General features: G+C 33.2%; 3 protein-coding genes across 4 annotated transcripts; 2 read left to right on the forward strand and 1 right to left on the reverse strand.

Annotated features, from left to right (window-relative positions):
- Nucleotides 1-1,135: 1,135 nt before the first annotated feature.
- On the forward strand, nucleotides 1,136-6,212 carry LOC123229470 (UPF0301 protein Cpar_0662-like). 2 transcript variants are annotated; one of them, XM_044655293.1, is made up of 4 exons: nucleotides 1,136-1,500; nucleotides 4,009-4,151; nucleotides 5,103-5,777; nucleotides 6,000-6,212. In XM_044655293.1, exons 1-3 carry the CDS (start codon nucleotides 1,293-1,295, stop codon nucleotides 5,775-5,777), a joined length of 1,026 nt encoding a protein of 341 aa, XP_044511228.1. In that variant the 5' UTR covers nucleotides 1,136-1,292; the 3' UTR covers nucleotides 6,000-6,212. The 2 variants fall into 2 exon arrangements, with proteins under 2 accessions (XP_044511228.1, XP_044511229.1); XM_044655294.1 differs by having other exon boundaries at nucleotides 6,004-6,212.
- Nucleotides 6,213-6,217: 5 nt separating this feature from the next.
- LOC123228707 (probable serine/threonine-protein kinase At1g54610) lies at nucleotides 6,218-10,920 on the reverse strand. The gene is made up of 7 exons (XM_044654179.1): nucleotides 10,348-10,920; nucleotides 9,438-9,722; nucleotides 8,912-9,229; nucleotides 8,429-8,656; nucleotides 7,672-7,772; nucleotides 7,064-7,412; nucleotides 6,218-6,856 (listed from the first exon to the last, which is right to left on the reverse strand). The coding sequence occupies exons 1-7, from the start codon at nucleotides 10,918-10,920 to the stop codon at nucleotides 6,659-6,661; spliced, it is 2,052 nt and encodes a 683-aa protein (XP_044510114.1). The 3' UTR covers nucleotides 6,218-6,658.
- Nucleotides 10,921-13,964: 3,044 nt separating this feature from the next.
- LOC123229471 lies at nucleotides 13,965-16,900 on the forward strand. The gene is made up of 3 exons (XM_044655295.1): nucleotides 13,965-14,434; nucleotides 16,434-16,571; nucleotides 16,737-16,900. Exons 1-3 carry the CDS (start codon nucleotides 14,227-14,229, stop codon nucleotides 16,790-16,792), a joined length of 402 nt encoding a protein of 133 aa, XP_044511230.1. The 5' UTR covers nucleotides 13,965-14,226; the 3' UTR covers nucleotides 16,793-16,900.
- Nucleotides 16,901-26,375: the final 9,475 nt, after the last annotated feature.

A 26,375-nucleotide genomic window follows, 5' to 3' on the forward strand; every position in this document is an offset into this window, starting at 1 on the left:
CCAACCTAATCTCAACTGACACGTGGCGTTTCCAGAAGTTTGAAAAGACCCAACCAACGACCCGGTAAAAAGTCAAGCGACTCGGTCCACTCTCCACTGAACGCGCGGCCGGAGCGTGTCCTTCAACCACCCGCGCGCAATCGTAGGTTGTTAAACCGAGTAGAAGACACTGACGTGTGCTGCCAACGTTGCCACACACACCCCAATAATAATTCTGTTAAAACCAAAGCATATTCTCTCCCCATGCCAAAGCCACTCACTTTCATCTTTGTCCAGATTTACAACAAATATCTTTTAGACCCATTAGGTTTTTATTATTTACTTTTTGGGATTTAATTAGTTCATTGAGAATTCTTTTTTATTAAATTTTCAAAATTTATTGTTAAAATAATTTCATTTCAGGTGAGATAAATATACATACGATGAAAAATTAATTATCTTATGCCAATTACATAAACTTCGCATAACTTAAAACTTTTTCATTGACTTATCCATGAATATTTGAATAAATTACATCATTTAACTAATTAGTCTCAATACTACTATAAAAAATACCAATAAGTGTATTTTAGGTGAACAGGTAGAAAATTTTTTCGGATAGACAATATAGTTGATTAATTTGAGTTAGATAGTGTAATCATGATAATAGAATTGTATATCATATCATATATAAAAAATCTAATTTTATATATCATGTATTAAATATTATATCGTATCGTATAATACAGTTTTTAAGAAATAAAATGATAAAATATTAATAAACTAATAAAAAAATATAATTAACATATTATCATTTTAAAAAATATCACAAATATCTATAAAAATTTAAAATTTCTTATATACACCTTTATCACATTATTATTTTCTCTAAAAGTATATCGATTTGTATTGTTAAATACATATTATCATAAAATATGTATCATATTGTATGATATATTTATTGTATGATATTAATTATAATATATCTCATGATACTTATTATTTTCAATCTGTATTATATAGTAAAATTTTTATTATATAGGATATTGATAATTATGAGTGCGACAAACAAACGCTCCAACCTAAAACTAAGAATGAATGGTACAAGAAAGACATTAGTGTTTTAAAGACTAAAGGGGTTTGATAAGACTAATTAAAATATCGGGGCCAAGAGTTTGCCATTCAACCTCCTCCGCATCCGCATCGTTTCTAACGGATTTGTTTCTCATATTTTATTTTCCAAGAAAATTAGAAACAAAAATAGACTCCAACAGAGTGGAAACAAAAAATAGTGATAATATTCTTGGCGGAAAATGGATCTGTGGACTGTTCAGGTGAAGAATACAAGCTTAACCCCTGTTTGGATGATGAGAAACTTGAAACCCAGCTCGGGAAATTTGGGAAAAGTTGGTGTTTTTGAGATCAGGCTTTTGAAAACAAGAGTCGTTTCTTCTTCTAACGTTTATCATCATTCTTTGCTTGTCAAAGCTATGGCTAAGAAGAATCACGACAACCCATCTGGTAATTTTTTATTTTAAAATTCTGGGTTACTTTCCAATTTTGAATTCAATGCCAAAGTTTAGGTTAATTTTGTGTTTGCGTGGTTTTGATGATGTGATTATGCTTGCGGTTGATTTTTCAAATTTTGAATCTTGCGGGTTTTTGGTTTGTGAGATATTGGAGGAATAGAATAGAGTAGAGAAAAGTATGAAAAAAGGAGGGTTTTTTTTGTTTATGCTGATACAGTATTATACTTGCAGAGTTGACATGATTAAATAAATGATCGGATAATTGTAAATTAGTTTTTTTTTAATAACTGTTCGACTGGACAGTTATATTGAGTGAATAATGGTGAAGTAGTTTTCTCTATAGCAGTTTATCTTGAATTGGCAAGATGTATCCGGTATTCATGTTATAGTATAGTATAATTTTTCTTTAGTAAGAGATTGTTACTCTTGGAGGACTTTAACTTAATGGACGTTAATAGTAGCCATAATTTTTTAAACCTTCTGTGAAATTCTTAAAATTAGCACCTGGAATGTTGTCAGAAACTGAAATTATGTATATGTGTATTGATAAATTAGTGATTTAAGTTATCGCAATTTTTGTTGTTTTGGATTTTCCATTGGTGAAGGTTGTGCATTTGGTGATATCGATTATTATTCCTAGTTGAAAAGCAATTGCTTTCAAAACAATGCATGTCTAGCTTGATGCAATCCTTTACATGAAAGCTCCTTAAAAATTGAGCCATTGGCAACAATTATAGATTACAATCTCTAGCTGATGAGTGCAGCTATAGATGGGCTGAATGTGGAAAGGAAATTTTGGTTGTTTATATGAGAGATTGTGTGACATCTGTATATGCTTGTGGTCTTGTTTTAAAAATAATTTTTGTGCAGTCTATTGCAAGTTCATCTTCAACTCCCGTGGTCATTGTGTTTTAATTTGAGCTAAAACTCAGTCTTTGACTCCCTTTTGAAGTAAAATTTTAATTACACAGTGGTTTTCCTTTATTTGTCCAAAGAATCTGTCAAAAACTGAAAGCTTGTATAGCCAATGGTGATGGAAATGGTATGGAATATGGAAACCTCTTTTCTTCTGTTAATACAGTACAACACTCTTAAACTTGTAGGGAAGACTGTGACCTTATTGATGAAGGTAGGAAGTTTTTTCATTTGAATGTGCAAGGCTTCTATATTAGGAGTGAATAGTAGCTAATGAATCAATCAATCCTCGAATTTCTCTTTTAGAAGTTAATTCCAATTCTTTTTGTACAAGAGGGGGAGTCTCAATAAGTAACTTTTTTGTTTAGTTTGGTTGAAGTCTCTGTAGGCATTTAATTCTGGGATTGATTTTCAGATACAATCATTTCAATCTCAAACTGTGCTTTAGAAGTAAGCATATTTAAACACAACATTGATCATGATAAATGCCTCAAGGAATAATTCTATAAAAGTCGTATGGACATTTCATGAGATCAGTTATGTTCTTGAGTGATTATATTAGCCCCCAATGTAAGACCCATTAACATTAATTTTAAAATTACCCTTAGTATTTTTTTAATCAATTCTTAAGTCCATTATATAAAATGCCAAACCAATTGTAACCATTGCAGCAGAACCACTCAATGCATGAACATATGAGTCACGAGACTAAAATTCATTTATTCCCTCACACCTGCATCAAATGTAGTGCTTTATCAGTATCAAATCCGAGCGTATTATGAGCATTCAATTCAAGTTTTTTAAAAGCTCCAGACCAATCTCAGGAACTGATGAGTTATAACGGAAAAAAAGAGGATATATCTTCAACAATGGTTAGTTTCTGGCATAGTTAAACTAGTTTTTTATTATCTGTTCATAGGATATGGTGGTTATTGCTATAGAATCAGGAGTAAGGAAGTGTTTATGTCAACTATACACATAACATAATGGTTTAATCTGGATTCTGTGTTGTGAAAACATTATAAGTTTGTATCTGTATACACAAAAAAATTTTAAATGGGTTTTGGAAACACAATTGGGGTGCTGGGTGGGGGAGTGGCATGGTGTGGTATTGGTATTTAGCATCACTCTGTTAGCTCTTTTCAATCAATTGCTTTGACTTATTTGAGGTTTCTATTCTTACTGAAAGAGCAGTAGTGGCAATTAAAGGAAAGATACTGTGTATGGGAAAGGAATCTTGCATGATGGAAGAAAAGATAAAGTGAATAAATTAAGCTTCCATTGATAGTAGCTGGTTAAGTATTCAGTTTCTATGTATAAGCTCTGCTAGAGACTTTTGTAGTTTACCTAGTTACTGAACTGCATTTGTAAAAATGGTCATTGGATCCTGAACACCGATTTGTAGGCTACAGAATTTTTGTACTCTGGCTATGCATGAGAATTAATACTAACTGTAATAGTTTACAAGGTGTTAACTCCTCAATGTTTCTAGTTCTCATGGTGCCTTTCCCTGAATCATTAGTGATGATCAGCTATTTTAAGTAACTTTTAACATATTAAACTATGTTCATGATGATTAATTTAGGAAATGGAGATCGAGAAGGAGATAATTTGAAACGTAATAATTCTTCGGACAACAACAAATCCAATGACACTGCATCCCAGAAGTCTTATGGCATAAACTTGGACTGGAGAGAGTTCAGAGCAAATCTTTTTGCTCGGGAACAGGTGAGGTTTTGTTCCTTAATTGTCTTGCTGGTAATCTATTCAACAAATGAACAGTTCTGACACCCTAGATGATGCTATTTCTATATAGTCAATTTATTACACAGTCATTTTGTTTTCACTCAAGTATCCCTTGACCTTCTTTCATATTTACCAATAGTTATATTGTAGATTACTATCAAACATTACAAACTTGTTAGACAGAGAGGCCTGGAGGGGAATTAAACCTAAGACTTATTGTTTAAGACCAACTTATAAGTTAAGACCAAAAGTTTAACTGCTTAACTCAGAGGGTTAGTACAATACGCTCTTTGTGATGGTAACTTTAGTTGTTACATATTTTGGATATTATTTTCTGTGGTATTATACCTATCTGATCTTTGTTGGTAAAAAACTTTACTTGTATGATGGAATATAGATTAATATTGAGACTTAATATAGAAAAGGTTCATGTTCTTTAGTTTTGGGGAACATAAGTATGTAAGCGCACAAGAATGAAGGCCTAATTTCTGAAGACTGTTGTGGTTTCTCATTTTCTCCCTACTAGTTTCTGAGATCCAAACAAATATCCGTGAACTGAGAGTTGTTGGATCATAGCATAGCATTTTTGCCTGTCAGTGAAGATTTCTGTTTTGGTTCAGTTTGACAGCCTGCAACCTGACTTACTTTCCTACTTGATTAGCTTTGTGTTTGATATCAGCAGTTTCAACATACTGGGGTGACCCATTCTAGTTTGGAAGGTTCAAGGGGATTTTAAGATTTTGATGGGATTCTTTTGTTTTTTCCTTTATAGGATGATATGGTAAATTATTTTCATTCCTTGACCTGAAAAATACAAAAATAATAATAATAAGGAAAAAAGAAAGGACACCTCGTATATTATGACGAGAAATGTGGTAAACAATGAAGCATACTACATAATTTAAAACTTAAATCTGTTATTACATTCAACAGGTAGAGAAGACAGAGTCTGATCCTCAAAACCAGGGTGGGACAACCCATGAGTCCAAACCTGTTGGCCTAAAATGGGCCCACCCTATTCCAGTTCCTGAGACAGGCTGTGTTCTTGTTGCCACTGAAAAGCTTGATGGGATTCGTACCTTTGAGAGAACTGTTGTTCTCCTTCTCAGGTCTGGAACGAGGCATCCACAAGAGGGCCCATTTGGAATAGTCATCAACCGCCCACTTCACAAAAGGATCAAGCACATGAAACCTACGAATAATGAACTAGCTACCACTTTTGCCGATTGTTCATTGCATTTTGGTGGACCTCTGGAAGCCAGCATGTTTCTTTTGAAAACGGGGCAGTCTAAACTTTCTGGGTTTGAAGAGGTAATCCCTGGCCTATCTTTTGGAGCTCGAAACAGTTTGGATGAAGCTGCAGGGCTAGTGAAGAAAGGGGTGCTTAAGCCTCAGGATTTCAAATTCTTTGTTGGTTATGCCGGATGGCAGCTGGATCAATTGAGAGAGGAGATCGAATCAGATTACTGGTATGTTGCTGCCTGTAGCTCTGATTTGATCTGTGGTGCATCGTCAGTTTCATCATCAGAAAGTTTATGGGAGGAAATTTTGCAACTAATGGGCGGCCACTATTCGGAATTGAGCCGGAAGCCGAAGCAAGATCTGTAGGTACATTTTAGCTTAATGGTTTCACAAGAATTAAAATTATATATCATTTAAGATATAGAACTGAAGTATCTGTGAAGCCAAATGTACAGAAATTTCACTGGCTTTTTTAGTCAGTAGATCTCTTTTTCATGTTTTTCCAACATAAGAAGTTTGCTAGTTAATAGCTCTTGTACGTAATACTACTTATTATCTGATTATGCTAATTAAAAATCTTTGTCTCAGTTAGGCAATTATCTTGAATGCTTCCTGGAGTCAAATGAGGTACGTTGATAGCATTGAAATGAAGATCAGGCAATAATGTATTTGAAGACTGAAGTGAGTTTTGGGGATAATGAAAATGTGGATAGGAATCAAATTTACTCAATTTAACAGAGCTGAGATTGGAACATTCTTCAAGAGTATTAAGAAATAATAATAAACACTAATTTCTCATAATTAAGTTTTTCTAACAGGAACAAAACAACAAAATTAGTTGGCATAACCTCGAATTTGATTAATCTTTTTGTGGTAAATATGATTTTCCATCTTACACATTTTTTGGAATAAGGAATTAGAGCCCTTCCCCTATACAAAGTAAATTTTCCCAACCATGTGGTGCAAAACACTGATAATTGAAGAAAATTTATGAAGAAACTCTTATTGTTTTATCACTTCCAGAACATTTTTTTTTTGTTTACCGCAAAAGAATCTCAAAAATACCTTTCAGGATAGACCAATTCAATCATTCATTGTGCGTCCATGGCATGTTGCTCTCCCTAGTATGAAAAACACAAGCAAAGACGCTTACACTGGGGAGATCAGCTGCTTTTCCCTGAAATATTAGTTGAATTTCCAGGAGGGTACCATGTTTACAAGGCAGCAGAGTAAAGAGTTCTTGAGAATCACTGGGCATATCTTCCACGATTGTATGTCTGATCACGAACCTCATTGTTTTTGTTGGTTCCAGACTTCTCAACACGAGCTTTACGAACCGCCTGTTGGATTTGTCTCTCATGCTCTTTTAGTATGTCATCCATGTTTGCTCCAGGAGGCATCAACGGTCCAGAGTACTGAATCCTGTTTTTCTTTGGTACATACCCCTGGCATAACAGAAACGCATTTCATATATAGAGAACTAGGAATTGGACAATAAACACATAGCTTAATGACAATGTATCGATGTAGGTGGGAAGTGGTTGGTGCAGAGGGTGCATTCATTAGGTTTCATGTCACAGTACACTTTGCATATGATTTTCGAGTATAACAAAGCAGGCAAAGAGGACAGAAAAGTTAGATAAGTTGATTACCATAACAGGTTCTCGAGTGAAAACTCTATCATTACTTCTAAGCGAAGCATCTGCCTGAGGATGTTGAGATCTCTCCGACCTCAATTCTGCACCAATTCTGTTAGAAGCATTCTTATTCCGAGTGGCAATAGGGTGAACAACTGAGCTAGTTTGATAGTAACCCTTCCGCATATGTCCCCCGGGTGGGTCAATTGGAAAACCAGCCCCAGCATCATCCTGTGAATTGTACTTGTGTCTGGTGCTTAAGGTTTTTGATTGTCCCTGAGCCATGAATTCTGGTCTATGCGAATCTCTTGACATCTGTCTAATGGATTCGGGTTCACATCTTTTTGCAGGATCTTCCCTTTGCCTAAAATCAAAGCAGAGGAGGCATATGTGACAATGTGTTTATTGTATACTGCTGGTATCTTTCCAAAATGAAAACGTATAATTTTCCTAGGCTCCAGAAATAAGTTGACAGCAATATCATGGGCTTATGTTCCAACCTTGACAAATAATTATAGAACATATAATAGCTGAACTACTATAGCCTATCACTTCGCAAATTAGTGTGTTAGTAATTTCTGAAGAGTTGAGATTTTTCAAATGTTGAGTGTCTTGAATAATACCTTTTTTCTGCCATGTTACGACGCCTTGCATCAAGTTCCTTGCTCGGTGGATATTTTGGCATATTTGATGGATCGCAAGGGAGTGGTTCTGTTGTGAAGAACTGGAGTAAAATTAAACACAAACCAAATTCAAATTTCAAGAACATTAATGTACTTCATATATGTTTAATCAGCAAAGAACAAAAGAACAAAATCCAACAAATAAAACAGATACTTCAAATGTTCTTCCCAAAATGCATTTTTAGGATTCAACTTCAAGGCATACGGAGACAGACTTATATACTGCAGGTGTTATACTTAAAAATTAAAATAAAAAATCTCTTATAGTGTCAAAAAAACAAAAGGGTTTCAACATGGCTTGCTATAGCCATGTTGAAAGTTAAATTGAATCCTGTAATTCACTGAATAAAAATAAGCAGATCAATCACTTGAATGATTTGTGCACTACAAAGGGAAGCCTAATAAATGATCATTCGAGCTATGGAGTTATCATCACACTACTAGAAGTAAGCTTGTGACAAGAGATAGAACGATCAGAAAAGACTCACAGCATCATTATTCTAAAACATTGGTATTGCCATCATTGAGACCTTATTTTCCCACGATAACATCACACACAACTTTTAATGCTTGTTCATTCTATGATATGAACCGTATGATAACAATGTGGTCAAAGATCAAGTCTAATTTAACAAGATATTAATGTTAAAAGTCACTTTTGAGCATCCAATATATCTGTAAGTAAACTTTATGTTACCTCACAATTTAGCGCTGAAGTAGCTGATCCCCGATCTTCAGGTTCCATTGAAAGAAGTTTATCAACTAGAGACAATGCTGAATGAGGGAAATTTCTGAACGTTTCAGAAAGGCGACGCTTGTAAGGCTGTTGAGGTTTGAAACTAGTTGCATCAACATATTTTCTTTTCTGCCAGTACTTGTCAGAGGGTGAACCGCAAAGCTTAAAGATCTTATGCATTTGCTCCACCTATCAATGAATAAATCAAAATTATTTTATCATCTCCATTTGAATATTTATTCATGAATACCTTAATATAATTATCAATATGACAACAGAAAACAAAATAGGAAAGAACAGTAAAAGCAATAAATGGAAATCAATCCAAAACAAATTTCAGAGAGAAAAGAAACATATCTATATACGAACTTCATTCTAGACTTATGGAGAATGTTCCTTTACTTGTGTTTATGTCTAGCATGCATAGAGATCTATTGACATTACCTCTGTTCTTCCAGGCATAATAGGTTTTCCCGCAAACAATTCTGCAAGGATGCAACCGGCACTCCACAAATCAATAGCAGGTCCATACTCTGTAGCGCCAAGCAAAAGCTCAGGTGCCCGATACCACAAAGTCACAACTCGACTTGTCAATGGTTGATTTCGATTAGGGTCAAAGAATGTTGAAAGACCAAAGTCTCCAATCTTGAGAACTCCATCATTGTTTATCAAAAGATTTGAACCTTTAATGTCTCGGTGCAAGACACCACGACTATGGCAGTGATCAAGTCCACGAAGCAACTGTTGCATATAGCACTTGATCTGCAACACAAATTAGCATATCGAGTAATCCAAACTAACTTGTTGAGAGAAAAGGAGAGAGAACTTTCAGAGCTCCAGGATCATTTTACATAATTGCAATTCAGAAATTTTGTGGATGAAAGACAAATCCTGCCCACTATAGAGTCCTGTGTGCATTAAATAAAAATTATGAAAGTTAAAACTTCAAAACCAGCAGAAAAGAAACTACCTGAGATTCATTGAATTTGATGCCTGGTGTCGTTGCAAGCCCGGCAAGGTCATGCTCCATGTACTCAAAGACTAGGTACAAGCTGTCTGACATCCTTGAAGTGACTATTCCCTCAAGCTTTATAACATTTAGATGATCCACTTTACGCAAAATGTAGATTTCTCTAGCCATAAAACGAACACTTTCTGGATCCATGTTGACAAACCGCACCTTCTTCAATGCAACAATTTTACCAGTTTCAAGATCACGGGCCTTGTATACACTGCTATAAGTTCCTTGCCCAATCTGCACATGTATCATACAACTTGGAAATTAGTACAGGAGAGCAGAACAATCCGTGCAAATTCATAACCAGCTTACACCAAGAAAGCAACCAGAAACCCATATGCACTCAAACATAAATGGTGTTCCCACAAATCACAACATTAACAAACCAACAAACTTCAGTTCAATAGTTTGCATTCGAAAGGGTTTAGTTTCATCATCATATCAATGTGTCACTACAATGGCAGCAACAACATTAGCTGGTATTATTTTATGCTTTATAATAAACTGATTTTCAGTCTGAGTTTCACTGATAATTAGAATAAAGAGATTTGATATCAACAAAAAAGAAAAGAAGTTCGAATTTTGTTCAACATATTCTGTAGCTATTAAGAAAACATGAGGAAGATACATTCTTTCTGATGCCCAAGTAAAGAAAAGTATTTTGAAAAGTTTCTATTACTAACGACAACTAGTAACACCATTCAACGTTGCAGGTTTGTTGTAAAGCAACAAATCATCAAAATCATAGTAAAATTTATCATTACATAAGAATCAACAATTACAAGAATGTTAATCCACTTATCCAACCATAATGAAGATGATTAAAGAATTGAACTACTAACAAGCAATAACAAGAACTAACTTTTTCTATCTTCTCAAAGGAGTCTGCTTGTCGAGGCACCCACCCTTTTATAGCTTCACCTGCAACTGAAGCTAGCCATAATGGCCATCCAGCAGCAACTTGCTCTCCTTCAGCACCAAGAAGTGGCCTCAATATATGTGATCGTCCTCCAACGCCTGCAATGGAAGCTCCAGCATCCATTGTAGCACTTCTTTGATGATATGATCTCTTTGGCCTCTCTACAATCCAATCCTTCTTTTCTGCATCTTCCAAAAAAACACTTACAGAACTTGGATTAGCTCTAAGCGACGGCCTTGCTGATGCAACCCCTCCTCCTCCTCCCCCACCACCACCACTCTTAAAGGACGGCCGTGCTGATACATTTCCTCGTCTGCCTCCTCCCCCTACAGAATCCTCCCTCAATCTCCTCACTACAGAATCCTCTTTCGCAGCACTTTTTCTCGCTATGGACTCATCTTGCAATGAAGGGGCGGGTGCAATCAATTGAACAGAAGCAATTTTAAACTCTTTCTTTCTGTCATCCGCAGTTACATCATCCTCTGGAGCGGCCTCTTTTGAGCAAAGGCAGCCCATAATCTTTAACTTCTCCCCAAATTAGTGTGTTGCAAAGATATACAGGCCACCCTTTTGCAATAACTTTAACATTAAGCAAATGGGTGCCTTTGCATTTCAACAGAAATCCAAAATCTTCACTAATCTTCCAAATTTCAGTAACTAACACATTTCCTGTAAATTTCTCAATCTGGGTACTCTCACTTCGAACCAAATAACAATCGTATTACTTCCAAATCAAGAGACCAATCTCGTTACCTCATTGAATTAACGCACTAACATCATCAAAATGTCAAAACCTAGAAACCTCTTCAAATTCAAGTCTCAAAGTTCGAAACTTTCTTCAAAACAAAACACTTAAAAAAAAATCACAAATTAAAGAAGGCTAAAAGGAGAAGTTATTCCTAACACAAAACCAGGCAATATCCAAACCAACCCACAAGTCCTAACACTGAACATAAACCAAAAAAAAAAACAATATGCTCTTCAATGCAGGGATTCTGACCGGCCTTTGTGGGTGGCTGGTTTTTTTTTTTTTTTAATTCAATGAATCAAAATGGGGAAAATAATTATTTTTCTTTTGTGGAGATTGACGATTGAAAGATTGAGAGGGTATGAATGGAAAAATCAATAAAAAAAATAAAAAAATAAAAAACAAATTAAAATTTCAATTTTGATGATGCAATATGAGTTGTGTCCAGTGTGTATCAAAGGGACGAAGAAGAGTGATTTGCGGAGCTACATCTCCGGAAATCCAATCATTTTCTGCTTTTCACAGCTTTTTTACATGTAATTGTAAACAACGTAACATTCTTTTTATTTCTATCAGTCATGTTTATTTATAATAAATTTAGGCCAAAACCCAAGCTTATGAGTAATCCTAAAGTCATGCTATATGATTTCAAAAAATTCAAATACTCATCTATTAGTAAAATTTTATTAAAAAACTGAATTAAAATTAAGAATAAAATCATTATTTAACAAAAATATTTAAAAAATTAAAATTTTATTATATTTTCTTCTCTCAATTTAAAAATAATAATTTTCTTATATCTAAAGTTTAAAAAATAATAATTTCATTTTTAGAATTTTGAAACTATCTTAAAAAATGGTGAAATTTATTATCTCCGACCATATTGACTCTTTTTTATAACTTATATTTTTTTGCTTATTTGTTTATACTCTCTAATTAAAACTCTCTCAATTTAAAAATAATAATTTTCTTATATCTTAAGTTTAAAAAGTAACAATTTTACTTTTATAATTTTGAAACTATAATTAAAGACGGTGAAATTTGTCATATTCGACCATATTGACTCTCTTTTGTAACTTGTCTTTTTTTATTGATTTGTTTATACCCTCTAATTAAAATGGTTAATTTCAATGAAAATAATATTTTAGATTAAATTATACTGTTTATATATCGATTTATACAATTTTTTAAATTCTTTTCATTATTATTATTATTATAATTAAGTAATTTTAGAATACATTATTAGTTATTTTATTTAATTAATTTTATAATATTTGTTTGTTAGTTGCGGGAGGAAAAGGCGATGACGATCTTAAGAGCAAACAAGGTAGACGTGCACAGCAATAAGTGGGTAGCAGGTGTGAGTAAGACTTTTAAGTAGTTCAGAAACTGACACGTGTCGGAATTCAACTAAAATAACTGAATGGCCTTCTTTTGCCGCCAAATTTAAAACCTGAACAAATCCAAAGCTTGATTGTGATTAGGGTTTTTTATTACAAAGTGATTTTTGTTAAGATACCAGAATTTTGGAGCATCTAATAAATTGGGTATGGATTTGTTACTTTATTTTATTTAGGAAAAGTGATATCATGTTGTTGCCTTATTAGAAGTTCTTTTTTTTTATAAGGGAAATTAATTAATTTAAACAAAAATTTTCCTGCCTATTCAGTATACATTTTTAGGCAAAAGATTTTGAATTCAACTTTTTTGAGCAAACTAATGGTGGGTTACAACTTTTACCCATCCAATACCACAACCCAAAAGCGATTTCATATTTCACACCACACTCATTTATGCCACGCCAAAGCTGTTGATAACTGGAAAGAAGCATCTTGTTATTTTTTCTACTCGATTTCTTCATGACATTTTGTCTGTTTGCTGTTTGAAAGTAGTTTTGTTCTTGTTGTGTGATTATTTAGATTGATTTGCTTAGTTTTTGTACCAGATGAAGTCGAAAAATGTTGTCAGCATCAGATTATGATTTTTTCAGATGTTGTGTTGTTAGTTCAATTTGCTTGGATTTCTCTATGATTTGGTTAGTTTTTGTGTCAGAAGATGTCGAATATTGCCTAGGGATAATGATTTAGTTTGTATTGTGGTGTAAGTTGGTATTTTTGGCTAGAGAAAGAGGAAAACGATGTGGCATCGACGATTGTTATTGTTCACATGCATTTTAGGCGGTTTTCTATGATAGGTTGTAACAATATGTCGATAATAATTGGAAAGATTCCTCAAGTGAATCCCAAATCTCATTCAAAGTCTAGTTTTTTACATACTAAATTTGAGTATATGAGATATTAATTTTGTATTTATCTACTACATCTGTTATAATATCCTTTAACTTGTAGATACAATTAGCTGTTATAAACACCAGTTACAATATTTTATTAAGTGCCTTTTAATTTTTTATTTCTTGTCACAAATAAACTTACATACATGTTGTTTTTTGTTAGAAAACATAAATTTGAAAATTTGAAAATTGTTTTTTAATAATTAAAAAAATTGAGCTCAACTTTCATGGTTTGAACTCAAGTTAAAATTTTTTAAAAACTATTGCTCAAGTTCAAGCTCAAGCCATGATGACTTATTTTTGGGTTCGATCTAATCGAATTGAAGCACAAGCTATCTTAGATTGAATGGAGTCCTACTCCAACGAAAAACTAATAATGAATAGTGCAAGCAAGATATTAGTGTTTTGAAAACTGAAGGAGTTTACGATATTCATTAAAAATAATGGGGCCTAATCGACTAGTTTGTTTAATATATCTGCTTTATCACCCTCCCCCTCATTTTCATCGTGTCTAACGGATTACGGATTCCTTTCTGATATTTTCTGTTTTGAATATATATGGTTTCCTAGAATATTTGTTTTCCCGTTAAGAATTATTGTGTATTTATTACGTAGATTCCTATTCCCTCATTTAATTTTTTGTGCCTGTATAAATTGTATCATTCAGACAATTTAATAAATACCAAAAATACAATCCTTTTTCATATTTTAACACTTTCCAAGAAAATTGGAAACAAAAATAGACTCCAGCACAGCGAAAAAAATATAATTTTCTCAGTGGAAAATGGGTCTGTGGACTGTTCAGGTGAAGAACACAAGCTTAACACCTGTTTGGATGATGAGAAACTTGAAACCCAGCTCGGCAAATTTGGGAAAAGTTGGTGTTTTCGAGATCAGGCTTTTGAAAACCAGAGTGCTTTTTTCTTCTAACGTTTATCATCATTCTTTGCTTGTCAAAGCAATGGCTAAGAAGAATCACGACAACCCATCTGGTAATTTTGATTTTAAAATTCTGGGTTAGTTTCCAATTTTGAATTGAATGCCAAATTTCTGGTTAATTTTGTGTTTGTGTGGTTTTGATGATGTGATTTTGTTGTGGTAGATTTTGCAAATTTTGAATCTTGGGGGTTTTCGGTTTGTGAAGATTGGAGGAATAGAATAAAGTAGAGAAAAGTAATTTTAAAAGGAGTTCTTTTTTTTTTTTTTAATGCTGATACAGTATTATACTTGCAGAATTGACATGATTGGATAACATGACTGAATTGTTGTAAAGTAGTTTTTTTTTTTTTACGACCGTTCAACTACACAGTTATATTGAGTGAATAATGGTGAAGTAGTTTTCTCTATAGCAGGCCATGTTGATTTGGCATAACGTATCCAGCATTCATGCTATAGTATAGTATAATTTTCCTTTCGCAATAAATTGTTGCTCTTGGAAGACTTTAACTTATTGGGCGTTAATAGTTGCTGTAAATTTTGAAACCTTTTGTGAAATTCTTAAAATTAGCACCTGGAATGTTGTCGGAAACTGAAAATATATAAATGTTAATTGATATATTAGTGATTTAACTTATTGCAATTTTTGTTGTTTTAGATTTTCCGTAGGTGAAGGTTGTGCATTTGGTGATGTTGATTGTTATTCCTAGTTGAAAAGCAATTGCTTTTGACACAATGCATGTCTGGCATAACGCACTAAAGCTGGTTAAAAAAGGAGCCATTAGCAACAATGATAGATTACAATCTTTAGTTGATGAGTGCTGCTATAGATGGGCCAAATGTGGAAAGGGAATTTTGGTTGTTTATATGAGAGATTGTGTGACATCTGTATGTGCAAGTTGTCTTCTTTTAAAAAGAATTTTTCTGCAGTCTATTGCAAAATCATCTTCAACTCCCTTGGTCTTAATGTTTTAATTTTAGGTTAAGTTCAGTCTTCAACTCCTTTTTGAAGTAAAATTTTAATTGCCCAGCGGTTTTCCTTTATTTGTCTAAAGAATCTGTCAAGAACTGAAAATTTGTATAGCTAACGGTGATGGGAATGGGATGGAATATGGAAAACTCTTTTCTTCTGTTAATGCAGCACAACACTCTTAAACTTGTAGGGAAGACTGTGTCCTTATTGTTTAAGGGAGGAAGTGTTTTCATTTGAACATGCAAGGCTTCTGTATTAGGAGTAAATAGTAGCTAATGGATCATTCAATCCTTGAATTGCTCTTTTAGAAATTAATTCCAATTCTCTTTGTACAAGAGAGGAGTCTTTGTAAGTTACTTTTCTGTTTAGTTTAGCCGAAGACTCTGTAAGCTTTTAATTCTGGAATTGTTTTCAAAAACAATCATTTCAATCTCAAACTGCGTGTTGTAGATGTAAGCATATTAAAACAGAGATTTGATCTTGATAATTGCCTCAAGGAATAATTCTATAAAAGTCATATGGATATTTCATACAGGTAACAGAATTCTTTAATCTGGATTCTGTGCTGTCAAAAGATTATAAGTTTGTATAATGTTGTTGATCTGTACATACAAAAATTTTTTAAATGGTTCTTTTTTTTTTGTGGGGGGGTGTGGGGTGGGGGGGTTGGGGTGTGTTTCTGAAACAGCAGTAGTTACAATTAAAGGAAAGATAGTGTGATGATTTGCTGCAATCTTGCATGATGAAAGAAAGGATAAGTGAACAAATTAAGTTTCCATTGATAGTGGCTGGTTAAGTCCTCAGTATATATGTATAAGCTCTGCTAGAGACTTTTGTGGTATACCTAGTTACTGAAGTGCATTTATAAAAATGGTCATTTGTTCCTGAACACTGATCTGTAGGCTACTGAAGTTTTATACTCTGGCTATGCATGAGAATTAACACTAACTGTAATAGTTTACAAGGTGTTAACTCCTTGATGATTCTAGTTCTCATAGTGCCGTTCACTAGATCATTAGTGATAATCAGCTATTTTAAGTAACTTTTAACATATTTAACTTTGTGCATGATGATTAATTCAGGAAATGGTGATCGAGAGGGAGATAATTTGAAACGTAATAATTCTTCAGACAACAAATCCAATGACACTGCATCCCAGAAGTCCCATTGCATAAACTTGGACTGGAGAGAGTTCAGAGCAAATCTTTGCTCAGGAACAGGTGAGCTTTTGTTCCTTAATTGTCTTGCTGGTAATCTATTCAACAAATGAACAGTTCTTGCATTCTAGATGATGCTATTTATACATATTCAATTTATTAGAGTCATTTTTCTCACCTCAAGTCTCCCTTGACCTTCTTTCATATTCACCAACTTTTATATTGTAGATTACTATCAAACGCCACAACATAAGAATGTACAGAAATTTCACTGGCTTTTTTAGTCAGTAGATCTCTTATTCATGTTTTTCCAACATAAGAAGTTTGCTAGTTAATAGCTCTTGTATGTAATAATACTTATTATCTGATTATGCTAATTAAAAGTCTTTGTCACAGTTAGGCAATTTTCTTGAATGCTTCCAGAAGTCAAATGAGTCAAGTTGAAAACATTGAAATGAAGATCAAGCAAAAATATATTTAAAGACTGAAGTGGGGTTACATAAGTTCTGGGGATAATGAAAATGTAGATGGGAATTAAAACATTCTTGAAGAGTACTAAGAAATAAAAATAAGTAAATAATATAAACTAATTTCTCAAGATTAAATTTTTCTAACAGAAACAAAACAACATAATTAATTGACATAACCTGGAATTTGATGAATCTTTTCGTGGTAAAATGATTTTGCATCTTACATTTTTTCTTTTCAAGAAGGAATTAGGCAGCAAATTGTCTTTGGGTAAAATTATATAAAATAATAGACTTGACAAGTTGACATGACTCGTTACCCTAACATGATATCACATGAAAAAAATCAAATTAGAGTTATGATTTTTTATATGAAAAGTAGTTCGAATTAGGCTTGGGTTGACCCCAAAAAAATTGGATCAAGTTCGGATTGACATAGGGTCGACTCAAATTGACCCAAAAACATTAAACAAAATATTACATAATATTATAACAATTAAAAACTTCAATATTCTTTATTTTTTTAATTTAATAGAAATAATTTAAATCCATGGAATCTATATTCCCTAATTTGAATCAATAAATAAATTGATATTGGAATATCAAACACTAAATTTGCATCACTCAAAGATAGACATAATAAATGGGTTGGGTTGACTGCATGCCAAAATGGCCCGGCTCAGAAGGGCACGTCCCTCCACTGTAGCAAGTTGTGTTAGACCCATGGGTCTGCAAGGTTGGGCCTTGGGCTTGGGCATCAGACTCATGGGCTGACTTGACCCAGCCCATGCATCACGCAAATTGAATTAAAAAAACAAAAAAAACTAAACTAGACCTTATAATTGGGCAGCTTGGGAAATTTAAATTTTTTTTATTTTTTATATAAATTCACCCTTCTCCACTCTTTAAACCACAATGGTTTTAAAATCAAATTAGATCAGTCGATTCAATCGATTGAATCAAGAACTGGTTTCAAATTCGGTTTGATTAATATAAAAAAATAGTTTTTTTATTGAACTGGTCAAACTGGGTTTGATCAAAATTTTGAATATTTTTGAGTAATTTAATTATTTTTTATTAGATTGGATGAATTTCTAAATGTTTTTAAGGAAAAATAAGTTCAAAAATAAAATAAAAAAAGAAAAAAAAGTATCTCATATTCATTGAAATGTGTTCTATAGGTAATAATTTACAGAATTATGTTTTTTTTTTTGTATCATAAGATTAAGACTTTTTTAATTTTAATTGTTTTATTAAAATCAAATGAATAATTGTTACTTCTTAAAAAGGACATATTCTAATCTCCATAAGTGTGAGTATTTTAATTGATTTTTTTTTATAAATTTTTAAGCAAAATTTATTCATTATAATTTGATAATAAGTTGAACTGGTTGATTCTTTGGTTGAACCGATCAAACTATGAACCAATGATACAATCGGTTCGATCACTGGTCTAGTTTTAAAAACATTACTAAACCATACATATCCAGTTTAATTTTTCATTCTCTGTCTACATTCTCTTATGTCAATCTCTTTTATATTCAACATTTTTTTTATTCAATTTTAATATTTTAATTTCAATGTCAATTTCCTCTACATTCTATTCATTCAATTTTTGTATTATTTTTTAGGTCTTTGGTTTAAATTTTTTTAAATAAATATTTAAATTTACTAATATAAATTTTCTTCCAAATTAATATAACCAAAGACCGTAAATTGCAAGTCGATCTTGCAAATCATATTTTGTTTATATTTTCAAATAATGTATAATTATTTTAAATTATTAATTATCGTATCTAATTAAAAAAACATTTTAAATTTATTGATGCTGTTGTGATAGACTTACTTTTTTATAACTACGTCTTCATGATTTACCCTATACTTGAGTGAGACAACTACATTTCACATACTCCATTAGCAAGAAGATTCTACTAACTTGCGTGTTTGGTCTTCAAACAATGTCACTTGTAATTTTTGTTGTTTCGATTACTGTCACCATTCTCTTAATGTTTATCAACAACATAATTTCTTTATTGTTTTTACAATTTTGTTAATTATTGTTTTTCTTTACAATATTATTATAATGAAAAAAATTTAATCTACTCTAAAGGGAAAAAGGTATGCAAATGATTAGAATGACTTAACTTTGTAGACTCAATTAATCGAACATAAGTGTAATATAAACACTTTAACAAAGACCGTGTAAGGTCTATGTTACACTATCTCTGTTATAGTGTTACATTGCACCCATTTTTAATCAATTGATTCTACAAAAATGAAGTCGTTCCAATCATTTAAAGGCCTTTTTTTTTTTGTTTTGAACATATTAAGTATTTTTATTATCAAAATATTTTAAAAAAAATTAATAAAATTGTAAAAGCAAAATAGAAATAAGTTCTTAATAGACATTAATGGAATGGTGACAATAGCATGTATCGAAAAGATGCAAGAGACACTATCAGATGCCCACTCGTGTGAGTTATTCTGTTCTTCTTGATGGTTGAGTGTATAAAAAATAGTTGCCTTAGCTTAAGTGTCTGGTAAATTAAGAGGATGTAGTTAGAAAAAACAAATCCATTGCAACATCATCGATAAAATAAAAAAGTTTGTTTAATTAGATAGGATAATTAGTAATACACAATGATTTAATATCATTTGAAAATATAAATAAAATGTGATTTGGAAGATTGACTTGTAATTAAAAATCCTCAATTGTATGATTTGTGTTGTGGGCTTTATATATTTATAGGGTCGGTTCGACATATCCCCTCGGCTCGATGGGCCATGCCATAGCTGGCCTGACTCGACCTGTTGCTACCTCTACCCAAAGACATTCATTTTTATTTTACAAATCTTTTAAGTAGACTTGTAAAAAATTATTTGTAGTTTATTTGTTTCTTTTTTTTTTTTAATTAGTGTGTTATAAATACTACTTATTTGAGCTTATTAGGTTTGATGTGTCATATTCATATACCTATTAATGGTTTTAATATTTGTGACAATCACATTTATTATATGAATTGCAAATTAAATTTCTTAAATATTTGACAAGTAGTTGTTAATCATATTGGTTATCAATTGTATTATTTTAAAATTAAAGTTGTAGATTTATTTGAATTCTTGATCATGATATTATGTTTTTTTTAATTTATACAATTTATCATATAAAAAGACAATAAACAAGTTATTAATATTAACTAGAAATAAAACAATTTTATTTAGACAAAACATCGTTTTATGTCACAATGTCTCATTGTGTATTATTTTGCAACAGATTATATTATTTTTTGACATTTAACTAAGTGTTTTGTTTTGTAATTAATTATATCATTACATATTGTTTTTTGAAACAACTTTACCTATTATATAGTTTGAATTAATTTAGGTCAGTTCAGGTTAACACAAAAATATTTTAATTTGGTTTAGGGTTAAAAATTTTTAACATGATTCTATTTCGAAACTGCCAGGTCTAAAAATGTACAATGAACAAATATTGCCTCTGGAATTTGATTTGAATAAGGTGATTTTCCACTATTCTTTAATCATATTCATTGCAGTTCCCTTTCATGTATTTTATAACAGTCTATTTTTATCAACTTTCTTGGATTGCTTTGGCTTGTTTAAGTGATCATATCGTTCTTCTAATCCCAGCTTTTATATATAGACAGAGACAAATTAATTGTCAAAGAATTTTTCTATATATATATAAAATAAAGAAAAAGAATTTGTTTAAATATTAAAAACTCTAATCAATGGAGGATTCTGATTCTCCGAAATAAATATACAGCTTGATAAACTTGGAGAAATTAGCCCAAATGCGAATATGAACAGAAAACAAGAGTTTTGTTTCAATGAGTTCATAAAATATTGGGCTTCTGCCCAACCCCCTTTCCCCTATACAAAGTAAGTTTTCCCACAAGTACCATTTTTTTTACTGCAAAAGAATCTCACAAGTACCATTCAGGAAAGACCAATTCAAAATCATTCGTTAAGCAACCATGGCATATCGCTCTCCCCAGTCTGACGATCACAAGCAAAGAAGCTTTCCTTGGAGAGATCAGCCGCCTTTCCCAGTAAAATTAGTTGAATTTCCAGGAGGATACCATGTTTAAAAGAAAGCAGAGTAAAGAGCTCTGGAGAATCATTGGGCTTATATTCCGTGATTGTATGTCTGACTACGAACCTCATTGTTTTTGTGGGTTCCAGCCTTCTTAACACAAGCTTTACGAACAGCCTGTTGTATTTGTCTCTCATGCTCTTTTAGTATGTCATCCATGTTTTCTCCAAGAGGCATCAACGGTCCAGAGCACTGAATCTTGTTTTTCTTTGGTACATACCCCTGGCATAACAGAAATGCATTTCATATTTACAGAATAACCAGTGTTGCATCATTCCGATTAATCTTTTGAAAAATGACCCAATGTATTAGAACAGCACTAAACATGTGCTCCTCTAAATCAAGGAAATGACTTCTCTCTCGTTTTCTCTCTGTTTCTTCTTCTTCTGCGTTGACTTCACTTAAATCTCGAATCTTGATTTCTCATAAACTTCTTCTTGAATCAATCTGACTCTCAGTTTTCAATATTCCAACTTGGTAAACGAACTAGTTTTACAATTATCATATTTTTTTGATATCGATTCGATTTTTGGATATTTCTGAACACACCTAATTGGAAGTTAATATTCTATCATGCTTGTGGTAGTGGTTGTTGTTTCGACTGCAGTGGCGGTGACGTGGAGGTTGATGCTGCTAGTGTTGTAGAGTGTTAGTATAAGGGTGTAACTGTAAGATGGCCAAACTTGAGGTACTAAGAGGTGAGCTCCAAAAATGAAGAGGACTTAACTGTTATGTGTAAACAATTGAGGCATTGATTGGTAGTTTAGCCACACGCATATGAAAGGCGGTGGTAATTGTAAATATATTAAACGATTTGCAATTAAATAAAATAAAAACCCTATCTCTCTCTCTTTTCTAAAACATTCCAGAGAGTTCCTCACTCTCTTCATCTTCTATTCGCTCACTCTGTCTGCAAATCTAGGGTTAGATCCTGATAAAAGAATCCTCCGTTTGGCTTATCTCGCATATCCTTTCATGGTATCAGAGCCAAAGACTCACGTCTTCAGATCTGGACCTGTGTGTGGAAAAAGCTGAGGTATCAAAAAAAAAAAAAAACGATTACTGTGATAATGATTTTTTGTTGTATATTTTGCTTTTTGTATACTTTGTTTTTTTGTTTTTTTTTGGTTTGTTCCTTCTTGGTCATGAGATGACGAATGATTTGCTCTCTGTAAGATTTTCATGTTAGCCAGTTCCTTTCTTGGTCATGAGATGACGAATGATTTGCTCTCTATAACATTTTCATGTTAGCTAGTTCGTTGTTTGATTGTTGATATCGAATGAGTTGTTCTCTGCTAGATTTACATGGAATGAGTTGTTCTCTGCTAGATTTACATGGAATGAGTTGTTCTCTGCTAGATTTACATGGAATGAGTTGTTCTCTGCTAGATTTACATGCTATTCATTTTTTTGTTTGGTTGTTAATAACGAATGATTTGTTCTCTGCAAGATTTACACGTTATTCAGTTTTTTTTAGACCTGTTTGACACCAAGATATTTGAACTTGAGTCGGTTTGCATGTTAGCCAGTTCAGTGTTTGATTGTTAATAACGAATGATTTGATCTCTACTAGATTTGCATGCTATTTAGGTTTTCTGTTTGTTTGTTAATAATGAATGATTTGTCCTCTGCAAGATTTACACGTTATTCAGTCCCTTTTTTACTAGATCTGTTTGATTCCATGATACTCCTCTGCAAGAGTTACACGTTATTCAGTTCCTTTTACTAGATCTGTTTGATTCCAAGATATTTGAACTTGATTCGGTTCTTTGTTTTTAATATGTAAAGTATCAGATTTGATTTAGTACTATCTGGTCTGCATGTTTTCTTTATCTGTTTTTTTAATATACTGGATTTTTTCTGCATATATAACAGGATAGCTTGATGTCCTCTTCAATCTGTGTGCATCTGATATACTGCCTATATGCAAAATTTTTTTTTTTTCAGTTAGTTCAACGTGTTAAGCTGTTATCTCAGTGCTGAAGTTCCCTATTAGGTCCTTTCCCTTAAATAGGTTGACTCTTTTTTCTGGATGTGATTATTTAGGTCTAGTTTTCTGAGATTTTTTTGTTAATTGGCTTTGATTCCTTTAAAATAAATCTAGTTTTTGGATGTTATGTCTCTGGTGTGCATTGCTTGTCTCTTGGTAGTATAATCAGTGTGTAGTCTGCCTCCTAGTTACATGAACTGGCAACTCGAGGGTGTAGTGCTACTGGCGCGAAAGAGGAGGTTTATTTAAAACCTCGTCCCTCTGGTATAACAAGGTTCTGTAACTCTGATGCAAGCTATAACAATGGTTATAACATTTATAATTGCCACTTTATACTGTTAGTTGAAATGTTGAAAAATAATACAAGTAATATTACTGTTTTTTTTTTTTGTGGTGCATTGTAGTGTGATCCTGGTGTGTTTCTCTTAAATCTGTTAAGCCCTTACAAATTTATCCTATCCCGGTGTGGTTTTCTTTAATTCTATGGAAAATTCAGCCAGTTCTGTTGTAGAAGGTATCTCCACTAGTGGGGGAACCTCTAGTTGCTCCTCTCACCTACAATCCATTAGTCCCAAACTTGATAAGTCTAACTTCAATTTTTGGAGATCCCAAATCCTGTTTACTGTTGGTGCTCATGGTCTAGATAATCACCTTCTAGGCTTCTCAAACTGCCCTCCTCCTTACATACAAATTCAAACTGAAGATCAGTTAATCTTAAAAAAGCCAAATCCTGAGTACTCACTTTGGCAAAAGACTGATAAACAGCTAATGAGTTGGCTTCTATCTTCAATCTCTGCATGCATGTTTAGGGTAATATCCAAGTGTCAACATGCTCATGATCTTTGGGTCACTCTTGAAAATGAATTCTTATCTGAGTCTAAGTCTCAACTGTTGCATATGAAAAACTTGATGCAAACTACAAAAAAGAACAATATGAGCATTACTGAATATTTTGAAAAAATGAAAGAGTATGCTGAGATCCTTATGTATGGGGGACACAATGTTACTGATGATGAGGTCTTAAGTCACATTTTGGATGGATTAGAATTTGACTATGACTCAGCTGTAATCACCCTTAACTCCAGAATGGAGTCGAAATATGACAAACCCACTCTTCAAGATGCCCAATATCTGTTACAAAAACATGAACTTAGACTTTCCAAAGCCCAGCAATCTTTCACATCTAATGTGTCTTTGGAATTTCATGGTGCCCACTCTGTCAACTTAGTTAAACCTTTGGATAAATCCCCTAAACCTACAATAAATAGTCACAAACCTTCTGCTACTCACACTGAAGAGAACAAACATTCATACACTGGAAATTGTGTTCCTCCTGGGTCCTTGAATTATGGTCAACACACTTACAATCAGACTCTACCACCGTACTATAATCAAACACATTTCCCTGGTCCTCCTAACTATAGACATTCTGGTCAGAACAATTTCCCTTACCAGTCTTACAATAGCTTAGCTAGGGGTAGAGGAAGAAGTGAAGGAAGAGGTCGTGTCATCTGTCAACTGTGTAATAAACTAGGACATTTTTCCATACAATGCTACCATAGGTATAATCATAACTACAGTAATCAAAATGTCATGCCCCAATTCTACCCTGGTTCTGTTCCACCAACTCAATCTTATTACTCTCAACCCATATCCCTATCACACAATACCTATCATCAGTCAGAACAATACCAACCAATGTTAGTTCCCCACACTCCTCAGTATAGTACAAATTTTCCAGCAACTCATCTCACGAATTTTGGCACTGCACAAACATCTCCTAATGCTCACCAAGCATATCTTACCCAGAATTACTTTCAACCCAATGTTACTCCTCATAACACTGTCAGAACCCCTTCCAATAATGCTCCAGGTGTTATCAATACACCTATAGCCAGTCCTACTACCCTGCAAGATGGTGCTTGGTTTATGGACTCAGGAGCTACTGATCATGTCACTGCTGATCCCTCTCAGCTTGCAACAGCCTTCACCTATCAAGGCACTGATCAACTCCAAGTGGGAAATGGTGAGAATCTTCTTATCTCTCATACTGGTCAGTTAGTCTTACCAAGTTTTATCCACAACAAAGCTGTTCACTTGAAGAATGTACTTTGTGTTCCCCACATTACTAGGAATCTCCTCAGTATATCTAGAATCACCAAAGACAATAATGTTCTAGTTGAATTTTCAACTGACAAATGTGTGATTAAAGATAGACTGAGTAATGCTGTCTTATTGCAGGGAACCCTTAGAGATGGCCTCTATATGCTGTCTCTGCCCAAACCATCTGGTTCCCAAACTCAAAACAAGACTAAAAATAATATTGGCTCAAAGGGTCTCATACTGTCCTGTTAGCATCCCAAACAAAGTGATTGCATTAACAAACCAGTCTGTCCTGTGACTCACAAGAATAATGACTATCATGTCGTTACTGTTGAAAACAAACAACTCTTGAATGAAAATAATGTTGACAATTTTAAAAACAAAGGTGATTGTACTCCTGTTTTTACAACAAATTGTGTTGATTGTACTTCTGTTTTTACAACAAATAAGGTTGATTGCAATTCTATTCATGCCACTTCTAATGACAAATTTCTTAAGAATCAGACAGACAAAGGTACAATTTGTGAAGCTACTATTAAATCTTCCAAGTCTGAATCAACTCAAGCTCTCTGGCGCCCTAGACTAGGTCATCCTAGTTCCAAAATTGTTACCACAATTCTCAAATCTATTTGTCCCTTGCAGAGACACTCTAGCAAGAATTTCTTCTGTAATGCATGTCAATTTGGTAAACTAAAGCAGTCTAGTTTTCCTGTGTCCCAGTCTAGAGCCTCCAAACCTCTTGAACTCATACATACTGATCTTTGGGGACCTTCCCCAACTGTGTCACCTGAGGGATATAGGTACTACATTCATTTTATTGATGACTATAGTAGGTTCACGTGGATTTTTCCGCTAAAACTCAAGTCTGAAACTAAGACCACCTTCATGACATTTCATAGGTTAGTTGAAAGACAGTTCAACAGTAGAATTATATGCGTTCAATCTGATTGGGGATGAGAATATAGATCCTTAGCTCCATACTTAGCTAATCTAGGAATTGCATTTAGGCATCCCTGTCCTCATACTCATCAACAAAATGAAAGAGCTGAAAGAAAACATAGGCAAATAGTTGAAACTGGTCTTACTCTGTTAGCCCATTGTGGTATGCCACTTAAATACTGGTGGCTTGCATTTCAAACAGCTGTGTATCTTAGTAATAGGTTACCTTCTCCTGTTCTTGATTTTCAATC

This window comes from Mangifera indica, chromosome 11 (assembly GCF_011075055.1).
Source record: "Mangifera indica cultivar Alphonso chromosome 11, CATAS_Mindica_2.1, whole genome shotgun sequence".
NCBI lineage: Eukaryota > Viridiplantae > Streptophyta > Magnoliopsida > Sapindales > Anacardiaceae > Mangifera > Mangifera indica.